Source organism: Giraffa tippelskirchi, chromosome 6, assembly GCF_054371585.1.
Source record: "Giraffa tippelskirchi isolate mGirTip1 chromosome 6, T2T-mGirTip1v1.2.pri, whole genome shotgun sequence".
Taxonomy (NCBI): domain Eukaryota; kingdom Metazoa; phylum Chordata; class Mammalia; order Artiodactyla; family Giraffidae; genus Giraffa; species Giraffa tippelskirchi.
Genome location: NC_137280.1, coordinates 134,153,276 through 134,168,281, shown reverse-complemented (window position 1 = coordinate 134,168,281; position 15,006 = coordinate 134,153,276). Strand labels below are relative to the sequence as shown.

At 54.3% G+C, this 15,006-nt stretch overlaps 1 protein-coding gene across 6 annotated transcripts in view; it reads left to right on the top strand.

The window, feature by feature from the left end:
* PDGFRB (platelet derived growth factor receptor beta) overlaps positions 1 to 14,679 on the top strand; it is a 37,518-nt gene extending 22,839 nt beyond the window's left edge. For 5 of the 6 annotated variants that reach the window (XM_081495784.1, XM_081495783.1, XM_081495789.1 and 2 more), the window contains 14 exons: positions 7 to 218; positions 2,523 to 2,617; positions 3,534 to 3,666; positions 4,203 to 4,307; positions 4,650 to 4,760; positions 5,777 to 5,936; positions 6,976 to 7,136; positions 7,670 to 7,788; positions 8,028 to 8,150; positions 8,958 to 9,069; positions 9,500 to 9,599; positions 10,154 to 10,259; positions 11,106 to 11,338; positions 12,638 to 14,679. In XM_081495784.1, the coding sequence (XP_081351910.1) occupies positions 7 to 218; positions 2,523 to 2,617; positions 3,534 to 3,666; positions 4,203 to 4,307; positions 4,650 to 4,760; positions 5,777 to 5,936; positions 6,976 to 7,136; positions 7,670 to 7,788; positions 8,028 to 8,150; positions 8,958 to 9,069; positions 9,500 to 9,599; positions 10,154 to 10,259; positions 11,106 to 11,338; positions 12,638 to 12,815 (1,948 nt within the window). In that variant the 3' untranslated portion in view covers positions 12,816 to 14,679. The remainder of the gene's footprint in view (positions 1 to 6; positions 219 to 2,522; positions 2,618 to 3,533; positions 3,667 to 4,202; positions 4,308 to 4,649; positions 4,761 to 5,776; positions 5,937 to 6,975; positions 7,137 to 7,669; positions 7,789 to 8,027; positions 8,151 to 8,957; positions 9,070 to 9,499; positions 9,600 to 10,153; positions 10,260 to 11,105; positions 11,339 to 12,637) is intronic. The other variant, XM_081495788.1, reaches the window with a different exon arrangement.
* Positions 14,680 to 15,006: the final 327 nt, after the last annotated feature.

Below are 15,006 nucleotides of genomic sequence, written 5' to 3'. Positions count from 1 at the left end.
CCGCAGGTGTCCGCGGGAGCTGCCGCCCACGCCGCTGGGGAACAGTTCTGAGGAGGAGAGCCAGCTAGAGACGAATGTGACATACTGGGCGGAGGAGCAGGAGTTCGAGGTGGTGAGCACACTGCGCCTGCGCCATGTGGATCAGCCGCTGTCCGTGCGCTGCACGCTGTACAACCTGCTGGGCTACGACGTGCAGGAGGTCACCGTGGTGCCGCATTGTGAGTCCTCCATCCTCTGTGGCCCCTTGACGACCCCTCACCCCCACCTCCACCCTGCTATACTTGGATCTGTGTCTGTATGCCCATGGCAGGCCAGAGTTGGCAGGGCCAGGGCGCTCAGGAGCGCCGCGAGTGTATGTTCCTCTGCGCTTACACAACAGCACAATATTGGCACATGTGTGTACATCCACGAGTGTATGTGTGTAAACTATGACCATGAAAAACTCTATTTCCTTATATATGTACATTGTATATATGTGTACTTGAGCATGCCTGATCCTTGGACATTGGTGTAAACCCTCCAAGTGTAGTTTTGTAAAGCAGGCAGTGAAGAATGTCTGATCCCCACATACATGCATAAAGCTCGAGCATGTGACTGTAAGCATGTACACAAGCATGTTTGTGGGTATAAACCCAGTAAGTATATGTTTGTAACCACATACATGAGCATCCCAATCCCTGGGCAGCTATGTAAACCCACAAGTGTATGTCTGCAGGTCTGTATGTGTGGTACACAATACCCATATAAGTGTGCAAACAATGCATGTACAACCCCTGTGCAGCATGAATACTGGCATACTGCATGTCTGTAAGCATGGAGATGTAGCACACCTTTCAGTAAAAGTGTGCAACCCAATCCCTGTATGTATATGCTTGCTGTGCCATGCATGTCTGGTAGCAGGTACACATCCATGCATAATTCTCACCCATGTGAACAGTCACTACGGTGCCCAAATGCTTTTGCTACCTGCAAGTCCCAGTGCATACATGGACCTGTATGCATAAACTTCATTTATGCACCCGTTTCCTCATTCAGTAAATAGTCACATGGTCTCAGCTTCTCTCTGGAGAAAGCCCAGCCCTGCCTGTCCTCCTAGTGCCCATGGTCCAGAAAGGACACAGACAAGGAATTAGGCAACCTCACTGTGAGGGTCAGCTTCTTGGGGGAAAGCCTAGAGGGAGAAGGAGCTCCATCCCCATCTATGGGATTCAGAAAAGTATCCTGATGAAATGAAGCTTTAGGCCAATACCTGAAAGATAAGTAGAAGTTAGCCTAGTGAGGAATGGTGCTCCAGTTGGAGAGAATAGCCTGTATGAAAGCCCAGAGGCAAAGTGAATTCAGAGCAATTAAAGGAAATCAGCTTGGTTGGAGAACAGAGTATTTATGTATTTAGGGGTTGGAGGAGGAGGTAAAGGGGAGGGGACTACAGGAGACGCCAGAAGCCAGTGTGAGCAGAGCTATGAAGGTTGTACAAGGTGTTTTGGACACACTTGTGCCGGCACTTAGGTAGGTCTTCGGGCTTGTATAAGCAGATACTTCTTTACACAGACCTGCCTTCCCCTGCCCTGTGGTGGGATGGGTGGAGGTTTTAATGCCTTATCTCATCCACACTCCCACACATGCATTCATATTCCTGAGCAAGTGGGCACCTACTGACCAACTCTGAGCAAGGCAGAAGTAAAGCTTTTGTGTACCATCTGAGAGGAAGCCATATACCACCCCACAGGGAACTGTCATGGCTGGGTGAAGTCCCCTCTTTTTGCTCAGAGATAGCTCCTTAGAAGATGTAGGCTCCCTAGAGCTCTCTAGGGAGCAGAAAAGGGCCTGTGGGGGACAGGGGAGGAGAGAGGGAGTTCCAGGGAACTTCATGGGTGGCCAGAGGGGCAGGACAGGGGTGATAAGGGTCTGGTTGAATGTGGAGGGAGTGGGAAGAAGTGGGTATGTGCAGCAAAGAGGCTGAGGCTTTGAGGGTAGAGGAGACTCAGGGTTTGGGGGGCCCAGAGTTGGCCCTATTTGGTTACTCCTGTTTCCTGGCCCCTGCCTTGTTCTGCTTTACTATTGCCATCACTGCGGGCGAGGAAACAGGCTTCTTTCTGGAGTCTGTATGCCTCAGGCTATGGGAGTTCAGTATTGTATCCACTGGCCTCCGTCCTAGCTGTGACAGGCCCCCATGAGGGCATAGATTCAGAGGAGAGGTAAACCACAGCCCTGCTCTCAGGAGCTTGTATTCAATCTGGACCTGTGGCAGGCAGGCCAGATTGACCCTGGAAAGGGCTGAGGGGATATGGAGGCCAGTGGTGATCCAGGGGGAGTTACTGTAGGGCATGGGGTATTTAGGATGAGGCTGGAGGTGTGGCCCAGAAGGGAGAGGCTGAAGATCTGACATCATAGGCCAAAGGGGGGATGGAGCTGGTTCCATTCCGAGCAGGATGGGCAGAGAGGTTTTTGCAGAGGTAGATTGCAGGGAGGGGAGCTGCCAAATGCCCTGTTTGTTCATAAGCATCCCTTGTCTCTGCGTCCAGCCCTGCCCTTCAAGGTGGTAGTGATCTCGGCCATCCTGGCTTTGGTGGTCCTCATGATCATCTCCCTCATTATCCTCATCATGCTCTGGCAGAAGGTAAGCCCCGCCTTTGCCTAATGGGTTGAGAGTGGCACACCATTTTTTTGCATAGACCTCTGCCATCCTCTAGTGCTGCAGGATCTGGCCATGTCTGGGGCCCAGCATGGAGCTCAGGTGATAAAATGATGTAAAGTGATGCAGAGTGTCTGAGCTACCTCCAACCCCAGCAGCCTGGACCAACATGGGCCTGGTCCAGACCATCTGGAGTGCCCCGACTCTGCTGTGCACCCCACTCCCCACCCAGCATCCTGCTCGGGCATCATACCTGTCCCTCCCAGCCACAGGGCACAAGACCTTCAAGGTGGACTGCCTGGGTTCCAGCATTCTTCTAACTCTCACCCACACTCCTAGGAGTCTACTGAAAGGCATTCTAATCCTGCTAATCTGTCATTTCAGTGGTCTGTTCTGTGGTTTTACCATTCCATGATTCTGCCATAGGATTGCTGCACTTGATTCTGTCATTCTAAGATTCCAATCCTGTGATTCCAGCATCCTATGATTTCAACATTCTAAGGTTATATCTTTCTGAGATTCCCACTGTGACTGACCCGGCATGGGGAGGGGCCATCCACATCTAGTAGAATGTCCCTGCCTCGTGTCACTTGCCAGGGCTATGTGCTCCTCTATTCCCATCCGAGGAGCAGCTGAGGTTCTGGGAGAAGCTGGTGAGGAGGTTCTGATGTGCCTGCCGCTCAGCTGTCAGCTGTTTCTCAGCCACCTCCTCCTTACATCTGTTCCCATGGAGCCCATAAAGGCCTTGGCTCTATTGATAACTTGCTGTATGACTTCAGATCTACTGTATGGCTTCAGATAGTCTTTTCTGGGCTTCAGTTTTTCTTGCCTCATCTGTTTCATAAGGAGCTGGACCTAGTGGTCCCCCTCTGATGATCCATCCCTGATCTTGGTCCTGCAGAAGCCACGCTATGAAATCCGATGGAAAGTGATTGAATCTGTGAGCTCTGATGGCCATGAATACATCTATGTGGACCCTATGCAGCTGCCCTACGACTCTACCTGGGAGCTGCCACGGGACCAGCTTGTGCTCGGTCAGTCCAAGGAGGCCTCAAGTGGCAGTCTGGGGACTTGAGGCGGGTGGGAACACTGTCTGACATCTTGGCCCAGCCTTGCCATGATTGGCTTCAGACCTAGGGCTGATGTCTTGCCTTCTCTGGCCCTCAGACCCTACCCTCTGTATAATGGGGGTAAGATGATCCCCTCGAAACCCTCTAGCCTTTATGTTCTATGATCCAGAGATGGAGTGAGATGGAACCCCTTCGTGGAGAGAGAGGAAGTATTAATGAGTGCCAGGCCTGTGCCTAGTCCGGCTGGAGAGGCTGAGAGGGTACAGAGAACTGGTGCTTCCCTCTGGGGGAGAGGTTTTTCAGGGACTAAAGAGGGGCCAGAAAGCAGGCAGGACTTAGGTGAGACCAGGAAGGACCACAAAGCACTGTGATTTTAGGAGCTTTCATGGGAGAAACACCTGAAGTCCAGGGTGGCTTGAGGGATGTCTAACTTGACCTCAGAGAGCATTCATGTTGCGATTCTTCATGGGTCAGCAGCTGAGAGACCGTCTCTTTCCCAGGACGCACCCTGGGCTCTGGGGCCTTTGGGCAGGTGGTGGAGGCCACGGCTCACGGCCTGAGCCATTCTCAGGCTACCATGAAAGTGGCCGTCAAGATGCTGAAATGTGAGTCCTGGGAGCCTGCCCCTCTCTCCCCTCCCCGCAGCCCCCCCCCCAGCACATTCAAGCACTCCCAGAGCAGGCCTTGTGCCGATTCTCTGGGCACAGAAGTACAGGCATACCACAGCCAGCAGCACTCCCGATTCTACTTTGGGAAAGAGGCTTCCTCACCCTGCCCCCTCCTCCAGGAGCCCCCCACCCCCACCCTCTTTCCTTTCTCCTGCCCGTGGGTCCTCACCACCCTTGACCACCTGGGTCTAACAGCACAGACTGGAGCAGATGAGCCAGAATAGGCTCCATTGAGGCCTCCGTGGCTGGGCCAGGCCTGAGGTCCTCTCTCTCCCTCAGCCACAGCCCGCAGCAGTGAGAAGCAAGCCCTCATGTCGGAGCTGAAGATCATGAGTCACCTTGGGCCCCACCTGAACGTGGTGAACCTGCTGGGGGCCTGCACTAAAGGAGGTACAACCCACTCTCAGAGGATTCTGGGAAAGTGCCAGTGGCCAAGGCCTGGCCCCTCCCTGCCCCCTCCTCAGTCCAAGGACAACAGGACACTCCCACTGGAGGGTCCGTGCCTACCCAGTCCAGTGCCCTCACTTCACAGTGGGAGATGTGTGTTGGATTAGCAAGTCACAAAATCACATCACTTCCAAGACCAAAGCACTCTTCAGGTCATCATTCTTAGCAGTTTCCAGATCAAGGAGTCCTCTGACATTTAAAACTTTTCACAATCAATTTTGAAAAGAGTAATAAGTAACAGCTCATGAAACATTGAAATGAGCCCTTCCTCTGGAGACCACCAACCGGCTTGCTCACTGAGAGCTGCTTTCACTCGGAACGTAGAATAAGTAAGGTCTCTCCAGCTGAGTGTGTTTATTTGAAACTCTGATTACAAGTTAGGCTGCAAAAAAAAAAAAAAGTTATCACTATTTGCAGCTGCTTATTGTGAGATTTGGGATTTTCCTCAGTATTGTGCAACCAAAACAAAATACAGAAGTACACTATGTGTGTAGACCAATTTATGTCTGCAGTGATCACACATTTCAAAATGTTTGATTCCACCAGTATCTTCAAACTGCCAAGTCAATACATTGTGTTTGAATTTAAACAGTAACCTGGTAATAATCAGTTGTCTTTGTTTGCTTTATATCCTGGGCTCAAAATTCAGCTTCATCAACAACAGCTAACCCTGTGCTTGCAGTTTGCCAAGCACTGAGCTGAGCTAACCAAAGGCATTATCTCATGAATACTCATGAGATACTTTGGGGTGGGTATTACTAGCCCCATTTGATAGATGAGGATAGTAAGGCTCAGGGAGACTGCCTTGCTCACAGCCAGGAAAATCCAGGTTTGCCTGGGGCCTGAGCCTGTTTGCTGTCCCACCTGCAGCCTGTCATTAGCCTCATGGCTGTGACCGGAAGCCTGACCCCACCCCCACCCCCTTCCCTGGGACTGTCCCTGAGCCTGTCCTTCTGCAGGGCCCATCTACATCATCACCGAGTACTGCCGCTATGGCGACCTGGTGGACTACCTGCACCGCAACAAGCACACCTTCCTGCAGCGCTGCTCAGACAAGCGCCGCCCGCCCAGCGCCGAGCTCTACAGCAACGCCCTGCCTGTCGGGCTCCCTCTGCCCAGGTACCGCAGGGAGGCTGGGGCCTGAGTCGGTGGGGAGCCCTGAGGAGCAACTGCTCACCCCTTCTTCTCCAGGACAGGAAGCTGAGGCGAGGGTGGGCAGAGCCGCTCCTAGAGGCAGGTTTCACTTGTTTCACCAGCCAGCCTGCAGCCTGGCCCCCTCGGTCACCCCAGAGGTGGGCATGACAATAACAGTGGTGATGATGGTAGCTGCCACCTGCTGATTATAGGAGGTGTGCCAGGCCCTGTACTGAGCACTCTGCAGATGTGACCCCCTTCGACCTCTCACCAAATACACATCATTGTCTCCATCAACGGGGGGCACCTGGGGCCCTCCTGTTCCAGGTTGACCCTCACTGTAGCGCTCTCTACTCTACTCCTCCCTTGCTGCAGCCTTCCCCCTCCTCCACACAGCAGTCTCTCCATTGCCTCCAGGGTAACTATCCTCTTCTTTTTCTTGTCCAAAAATAACATTTCTTTTCTCTTTTGCTAATTGCAAAAGCAATACTTGTCTATTTCAGAGGCAAGAGTCAGTTAAGAATAGCATTAAAAGACATTAAAATTCATCCATGTTCTCTTCAACATTTTGATTGGTTTCCTTCCAGTCTTTTTTCTCCCCCTAGAGACACATGTGTATTTCGTCCCACAGCTCTCTGAAGAGCTGATGCTGCAGGCAGAGGCATTAAGGTGATTCACTGCCCACTTGCAGGGCCTCATGGCTGCACAGTGTCCTTCCCATGACCCGTGTCTTTGGGTACTGGAATCACCGTGGGCATTAGTTCTCTGAGGATATAACCTAGGTCTTAACATCATCTTGGCAGCCCCAGTGCCTAGCTCACGATGGGTCTGAGGTTGGCTGGAAGGGCTCACTACATGGTCGTTCATATTGTGACAGATTGTGAGTGGAGGATGCTTAACTGAGGGAGAGAAGAAATGCATGAGTGACGGGGCCTTTCTGGCCCCAGTAGTGAGCAGAGGGGCAGGAGGGGGGTGAGCGGGGAAAGCCTGTGCTACTGCCTCTGTGGTGCTCCTCTGCCCCCAGCCACGTGTCCCTGCCTGGGGAGAGTGATGGCGGCTACATGGACATGAGCAAGGATGAGTCGGTGGACTACGTGCCCATGCTGGACATGAAAGGAGATGTCAAATACGCAGACATCGAGTCCTCCAACTACATGGCTCCTTATGATAACTACGTCCCCTCTGGTGGGTGCACACAGAGTCCTCACACCTGTATGTCATGCATTCTTTCCAAAGCCTTTCCTCCACCCATTCTGGCAACAACCCTGCCAGGAAGGTGGCCTTGTGCCCATTTCATAGATGCAGAAACTGAGGCCTGCCACCTGCCCAAGGCTGCTGTGTGGTGGAACCCCAATATCAACGCCTGTTTCTGGGTCAAGAAATGTGCACACAGCCTTCAGGGAGGAGAGGAGCTTGGGTTGGAGTGGATGCCTGACCTGCTGGGGCCTCAGGAAAGAGTGGTCTGCTCAGAGCAGGCCCCAGGCTGACTAGCGCCCCGAGGAGCAGGCAGGCCAGGCTGAGCAAAAGTGGCCCAGGGCTAACGCCAGAAGTTTTTTCTGGAAGTCGGAGAATTTAAGAGATATTTGGAAATTGTTTTCCTTTGGGGGAAACTTTAGAGGATCGGGAGTCTCCTCTCTGGGCCATCCAGTCTCTACGAGCCAGAGGCCAGGGTTCTGTGGCCCTGAGGAGACTCAAGATGTCCTTCTGCTCTTCTCTAGCTCCTGAGAGGACTTGCCGGGTGACTTTGATCAACGAGTCCCCAGTGCTCAGCTACACGGATCTTGTGGGCTTCAGCTACCAGGTGGCTAATGGCATGGAGTTCCTGGCCTCCAAGAATGTATGTGTAGTCACAGTGAGCAGAGTGGGGTCCTGGGGAGGGGGGTCCCCCGACTAGCCAGGGTCCTCCAAGTACGTGACCCATACAGCGGCCCTCTGGTGGCTGAGGATGGCCAATGCCCTCATACCTGGTGGCCCCTCACACCTGACCAGCCATGTATTTTTCACAAAGCCCTTGACCCGGAGAGCTTTTCCCCACAATTGCCCCACAGTCTCAGCTCCCATCCCCTCTGTCCCCAGTGCGTCCACCGAGACCTGGCAGCCAGGAATGTGCTCATCTGTGAGGGCAAGCTGGTCAAGATCTGCGACTTTGGCCTGGCTCGTGACATCATGCGGGACTCGAACTACATCTCCAAGGGCAGCGTGAGTGCCTTCACCATCGTCATGGTTCACGTGGCTTTGGCTCATGGGAAGTCAGGACAGTGTCCTTGTGGGCTCTGCCTGCCTGGCCCTGTGTGTAGGAACAGGAAGGGGAGCCACCAGCTGTGTATGGGGAGTGGGTGGGGTAAGATGCCCAGGCCTGTGGGGTGGGCCAAGGGCTCAGATTTGCTGGGCATGGCAGGGGCCAAGGGGCTAGCTATAAAGGTTCTGGGGGAGGATAGATAGGGAGCAGGCCAAATGTGCTTCTCAGCAGTGATGGCGGGCAGAGGAAGAAGCCCAGATGAGTGAGTGGCAGGTGGTACTCAGATAAAAGGTGACCATCCTGCCTCACACTCATGTCTCCACTTTCCACACAGGGACAGAACTGGAGGGACAGTAGGCTCCAGAGATGTAAGGCAGATGTAGGCAGAAGATGTAAGTCAGAGATGTAAGGATGAGAGCTGGGTGACACCTGTGCACGTCCCTGCCTCACCCCAGCAGGGACCTCTACTGGGGTCAGGAAAGGGATCCTGCTCCCCGAGGAGTCTCAGACCCTGGGGCTCTTCCTCACAGATACGGGTTGCTGTGTCCCCAGCTTGTGAGAAGAGAAACTCAGCCTCCTGATCCTCTGACTAACCAGCATTGGGATGGGTGTGGGAACCGTGTATCGGCAGTGATGGGCCCTGAGGGACCAGGAAGTGAGAAACAGCTAGGGTGGGGACTGCCAGGCCTCCTCTTGCCTCCCAGGTGCAGAGTGGCCAATGGCCCCTCGGCCCCTCCTTGCACTTAGCAGCCTCCACCCTCCCGCAGACCTTCCTGCCACTGAAGTGGATGGCCCCTGAGAGCATCTTCAACAGCCTCTACACCACCCTGAGCGACGTGTGGTCCTTCGGCATCCTGCTCTGGGAGATCTTCACCCTGGGTATGCTTCCTTCGTCTTCCAGTGCTCACCCGCACACGGCACAGCGTCCACCCTGAGCACCCACACCTCCATCCTAGGGGGCAGTGGGACAGGCTCTGGGGCAGGGCTCAGAAGCACTGCTCTTTTCTTGTTACTGTGTGACCTCGGCAAGTCTCTTGCCGCCTGGATCTCCTTACCTTCACATCTCAGTATAGATGGACTCGGACAGTGACGTCAAGATGCCTGGCTCTGGTGTTCTCTGGTTCTGATTCTCGAGAGGGATTCAGTCTGTGTTCAGAGCTTGTGAGGGAGCCCACATTTCCCAGTGCCAAAGCCACGATACCCTCACCGATCCCTGGGCTGGTGTGCCTCTCCCTGTCCTGTAGGACAGGATTCCTGCCACTTTCCCAGCACTGCTGAGCCTGTGTCTCTTGTCTCTGCTCCCTAACAGGTGGTACCCCGTACCCAGAGCTGCCCATGAACGAGCAGTTCTACAATGCCATCAAGCGGGGCTACCGCATGGCCCAGCCTGCCCATGCCTCTGATGAGATGTGAGTGGAGCATCTGGGAAGATATTTTGGGGTGCAGACAATACATATCCAACTTTACCAGCTTAAGACAAAAATACATTAGTTCAGAGATGTAGAAAAATTAGGTATAGCCCGATCCAGTTGTTCACAAGACATCATCCACAGTCCCTTGTTCTACCCTGGGGCTCTGTTCTCCTTTGTGTTGGCCTTACTTTCAGGCTGGCACCATCCAAATGGCTTCGGCCTGGCTGCTTTCACCATAGTTGCAGCAAAAGGCCCAGAGGTGGCTGTCAAGGGCTCTGCTGGGGTCACAGGCCCATCCAGAACCAGCCACTGAGCTGAGGGGATGAACCCCTACTGGCCAGACCCAGTCATGTGCTCACCAAGGTGTGGTCAACCCCATGGAAGCACGAACTGAAGGTGAAGGAAGGGCTTCTCAAGGGAACATGCCAAAGCAGTAAAAGGGAGACCCCTTCCCTCCTCCCCTCCCACCTCTTTTTATTTATTCCTCACTTTGTCCTGGGAGGCAGCAGGCCCTGAGCCGGAGGCCCTGACCCCTCTGCCCCTTTCCCCAGCTACGAGATCATGCAGAAGTGCTGGGAAGAGAAGTTTGAGATCCGGCCCCCCTTCTCCCAACTGGTGCTGCTTCTCGAGAGACTGCTGGGCGAGGGCTACAAAAAGGTACGCTGAGGCAGGGTGGGGGTGGGGACCGGAGATCACCAGTCCAGAAATAGACACAGGGCCCAAGGCTCACTGTGACACACTGGTGTTTGGGGGCAATACTTTCCCCTCTCTGGGCCTGTTTCCCTGTTGGTGCTAATAAGGGATGTGAGTGTAGTTTATTTTAGCAGCACAGAATTTCTTAAAGTGAAATCCTACTTGGAAGCTGGAGGCAAGGAGCCTACAGCCCACTCATCCTGCATCCCTCCACTTGCCTTTGCAACCAGACCAAATCCTTGGCCTCTGTCCCAAGTCTGAACAACCCCAGGCGCAATGGCTACTAAGGGTCTGACTGTTTAGACCCTGTGGCAGGCTCGTACAAGGCAGATGTTGCCAGTAGGGCCTTAAAACCCTCCCCTGCCCCACTGCAAAGCTGTGCGAGGGGGATGCATGTGTCCTTGTCCAGACACAGCCCTTTCCCTCAATCTATTCCTCAGCCCACTCCCAACCACATCTGGTTACGGCTCCAGGACCAGTAGTGAGGGAAACAGGCCCCAGCGAAGGAGGCCGTGGCAGACAGAGAGTCCACGCCTGTCTCCCCTGAAGCAGGGGGAGAGTTAGGGTCACGGGTGCTGGTCTGAGTACTAACCCCTCCCCAGGTGACCCTCAGCTCACCTTGTCTGGTGAGAGGCCAGGGAGGAGGGTAACTTAGTGGCTTTGGGCAATTCTCCTTCCTCTCTGAGCACCAGGGACCTTATTTACATAATGCTGAAGGGGCTGGCTCAGAATCTACCTGTTAGATGATCCCTAAAGTCATTTCTGGTCTGACCCTCCCTCTGTCTCGGATTCTTCCTGCCCCCTGAGCAGAAGTACCAGCAGGTGGATGAAGAGTTTCTGAGGAGCGACCACCCAGCCATCCTTCGGTCTCAAGCCCGCTTGCCCGGCTTCAATGGCCTCCGATCTCCTCTGGACACCAGCTCCGTCCTCTACACTGCTGTGCAGCCCAACGAGGGGGACAATGACTACATCATCCCCCTGCCTGACCCCAAACCTGAGGTTGCTGATGAGGGCCCACTGGAGGGTTCCCCCAGCCTTGCCAGGTGGCTATTCCTACCTGCAGCCTAAAGCAGTAGTGTACATAGTGTGTGTGTGCACATGTGCGTATGTGTCTTTGTATGTGTGTGTGTCAGCCTGTATCTTCTTGCCATCAGACTTGGCTTAGAAGTGAGTTACCTCAGGTGAGTACTTATTCCTGCCAATGAATAGAAAAAAGAGTGGAACTCATTTGACCTTTGATGACCTCAGGTGGAAATGGCAGGCTGGTAAGAGAAAGAATGGCCTGGGACGTATTTGCAAAGTATCTGTTTCTTTTTAAAGGAACCCCCACAGCCATCTACTCTGTCCCCTCTCTTGGCTGTGACTTAGCCTTAAGGAGGGAAAACGAAAATCTAATTTGCATCCCCAGCACCACATGTATTACTCTGTGGTCATCCCCAACCCTGTGATCTAGCCTTCAGAACCATGCTCTGAGGACCCCAGGGAGCATGGAAAAGGGAGGCAGAGGTGTCTACAGAAGTTCAGGCCAAAATTCAAACTGGGGAGAAGATTCATGCTTTTCTTTTACCTTGGGATGTGAAGTTACAGCATGAGGGGAGGGTTTTGGAGGAAGGCCAGCTATCGCCTGGACTAGATGTTCCGCATGCGGCCAGACCCACACCCAAAACAAGATCCACCCTATGGTGAAATGGCTGGGGCTACAAACTTGATTCCAGCTGTATCTCTGCCACTCGCTGCAGTGAGACCCGGCCAGGTACCTTCGCTGTGAGCCCAACTCTCTACATGCACTAGGAGCACACACAGGACTTAGAAGGCCCTCCCCACCCTGTTTAAGAAGCTAATATTCCAAGGCTCCAAGCAGCCAGTGTACAGAGGAGTTCAGCTGAGTTCAGACAGCTTGGGGTGTAAATGCTGGGGCTGCTTTGAGCCTTCAGACCAGCTGCTTCTCCTCTCTGAACCTCAGTTGCCTCATCTGCAAAATGAAAACAGTAGGAGTACTTCAATTTGGAGGTTGTTGTGGGGATTGAATGAGGTCATTATGCGTTCAGGCATGTGGGAGATGGAGACTGATGAGTGAGCAATGGACTTTGGAGTCAACTAGATCTGCTTTAAGTCCCCACTCCTATACTTAGCCACTGTGTGATGCAGGGCAATGACATAACCTCTCTGAGCTGCACTTTCCTCAGGACGCCTGCCTCGTATAATCTCTACAAGGATTTTAGTGAGCTAAGGTGTGTAAGGTGCATGCAGCCAGCTCAGGTAGATAGAAGGCTCTATGTTAATGCTGTTCTTTCACTGAGGCTCGCTCCAGCCTCTCACTCACTCGCCCTCCCCGCCTCTAGCTCCACCCTGAATGAAGTCAACACCTCCTCTACCATCTCCTGTGACAGCCCCCTGGGACCCCAAGAGGAGCCAGAGCCAGAGCCGCAGCCCGCCTCCCAGGTGGAGCCAGAGCCCGAATGGCCGCCGGATTCCAGCTGCCCCGGGCCTCGGGCTGAGACAGAGGACAGCTTCCTGTAGGGGCTGGCCCCCACCCTGCCCTGCCCTACCCGAAGCTCCCCTCTACCTCCCAGCACCCTGCACCACCTGGCCGGGCCCGGCCTCCCGTCAGCCAGGCTGCTCCCGTCAGCTGTCCCTTTCCGGAAAGCTTCTGCCCCTGGCACATCATACCCAACCCCTGGGCCTGGCTTAGGAGGCAAGAGAACTGGAGGAGCCGTGACCAGTCCTCTGCCTCTGGAGCGCCCATGTGACTCTGAGCCAGGGCTCTCCCAGGGGACTCAGTTTCCCCATCTGTAAGATGGGAACAGTAGGCTTGGCAACCCACAGTCTCGGATTCTCACCCTGCCTGACAGATGTGGAGGATGGAACCCTCAAGTTTCATGAAGTGGTGGATTAAGTCTTTTCTGTTCAGCCAGCTGCCCCTCAAGGAGCTGCAGCTCTCTCCTTGCACTTTTTTCTCCAAGAGCTGGGGAAGGGACCCCAGCATCTCTGGCTCCTGGCCGACCTAGGGCCTGGCCTTGGGTGATGCTGCCTCATCCCGAAGACACCTGCCCTCAGTGCCAGTCTCTGCTTTCCCAGGCCCGAGCTGGTCTGGGGCCTTCTGTGCTTAATTAATGCTGGGGGCTGAGCCAAGTACAAGACACCCTGGCCTGTAGCCCCAGGCCCAGGCACTTAGGGTGCACCTCCCCATAACATGCCATGTTCATGTCTTCCTGGCGCATGGGTCCAGGGATCTTCTTCCTCATCACTGCCAGTCTTACTCCACTCACCAGAGTCTCCAGGGCCAGATGAGCCCCACATCTCTGATGCGTGTGTTGACATGCTTGCAACAGGTGCCTGCCTGTGTGGGCCAGTATGGCATTGGACCAGCTAAGAGACCTTGGAGGATTCCTTCACCCTCTCTGGGGCTGTTTTCCCTGTTGAAAAATGAGCATTTGGACTCACTGACTTCTGGTACCCTGCCAGCACTAACAGTCTAGAGTATTCCAGGGGTTGTACACTTGCCCAGATGAAGCAAAGATAAACACTCCAAACCTCTATCCTGGAATCAGCTGGGGCCTGTGGAGGCTCCGATCACACATCACACTCTTCCGGGCATTTAGGAACTGGGCCCCTTCCCCAGACCCCCGGCAGGTCCCCAAAGGCCAGCTGCCTAGGTCTTTGCTCTGAGTGATAGCCAGTGTCCTGGAAAGCCCCCAGAAGCTTCCCCAGGGACAGGGGGAGACCATGGGATCCCTTTCACCATCCACATGACCTCTGGCTGGAGCTATCCTGGGCAAAGGAGGCAAGCGGCAAATCGGACCACCTGGTGCAGCCCACCACTCCAGCACCTGTTGCCCAGGGCTGTGCCACAGACCTGACGGACGGGGAGAGGACAAGATGCCTTGGAGGGGGGACCTGAGGAGGGGGTGCAAGAGGTGGGTACTTTGGGGGTTGCCTTCCCACCTTCCAGCGGCCCCATCCTGAGGAAGGAACCATGGGAGATGGCTTTGTCTGCCCAGGGGTGCTCACCTCATGCCTCTGTCAGCCCAGTGGGCAGTGGTGGGGCCTGGGGAGTGAGGGCTGTGGCCAGTACCACTGGCAGGGGAAGGGCTGGATGGGGTGGAGGTGGGTGGGTGAGGGAAGGTCAGTGACTCTGGGAACCAGCCTCCTGTGTTGGTTGGCACCTCCCTGCCCTGGGACCCCCAAATCCTGGTCAAGGAGAGGGCATGGGTTCTCACTACGGTACCAAAGATGTAATCACCTAGGTTTACAAGTATTTTTAGGACTCACATTAACACACATTTATATGACAGAAGTGCTATTTTGTATGCCATCGAATTTTCCTCTCTGTACTTTTTTAAGAGAAAGATTTTAATATTAAACCTGGTGCTTCTCACTCACAGACTTCGTGGTGTCCCACAGGTGTGGGTTCCTGGGCCCGGGAAGTGGCAGGAGTGGGGTAGGGCAGCCGGGCTCACCCAGCCGTAGGATCCACACGTGATCCCTCAGCTCAAGTCCACTTTCATCTGTGAGACAGGGTTTTTCACACTCCCCCCTGCCCAGCCCCTCCCTGGTAGTGGGGGACCTGGACCTCAAGCTTTGGTTTTCCAAGTTGTGGAAGGAGAAGGCTCTTCTGGCTCCGCAGTGCTTGGTTCTGGATGGGGACCCTGAGCCCTACTGCCACCCCCACCCTGTCCCGCCATGTGCTTTGGCTTTGGCCATTAAGCCA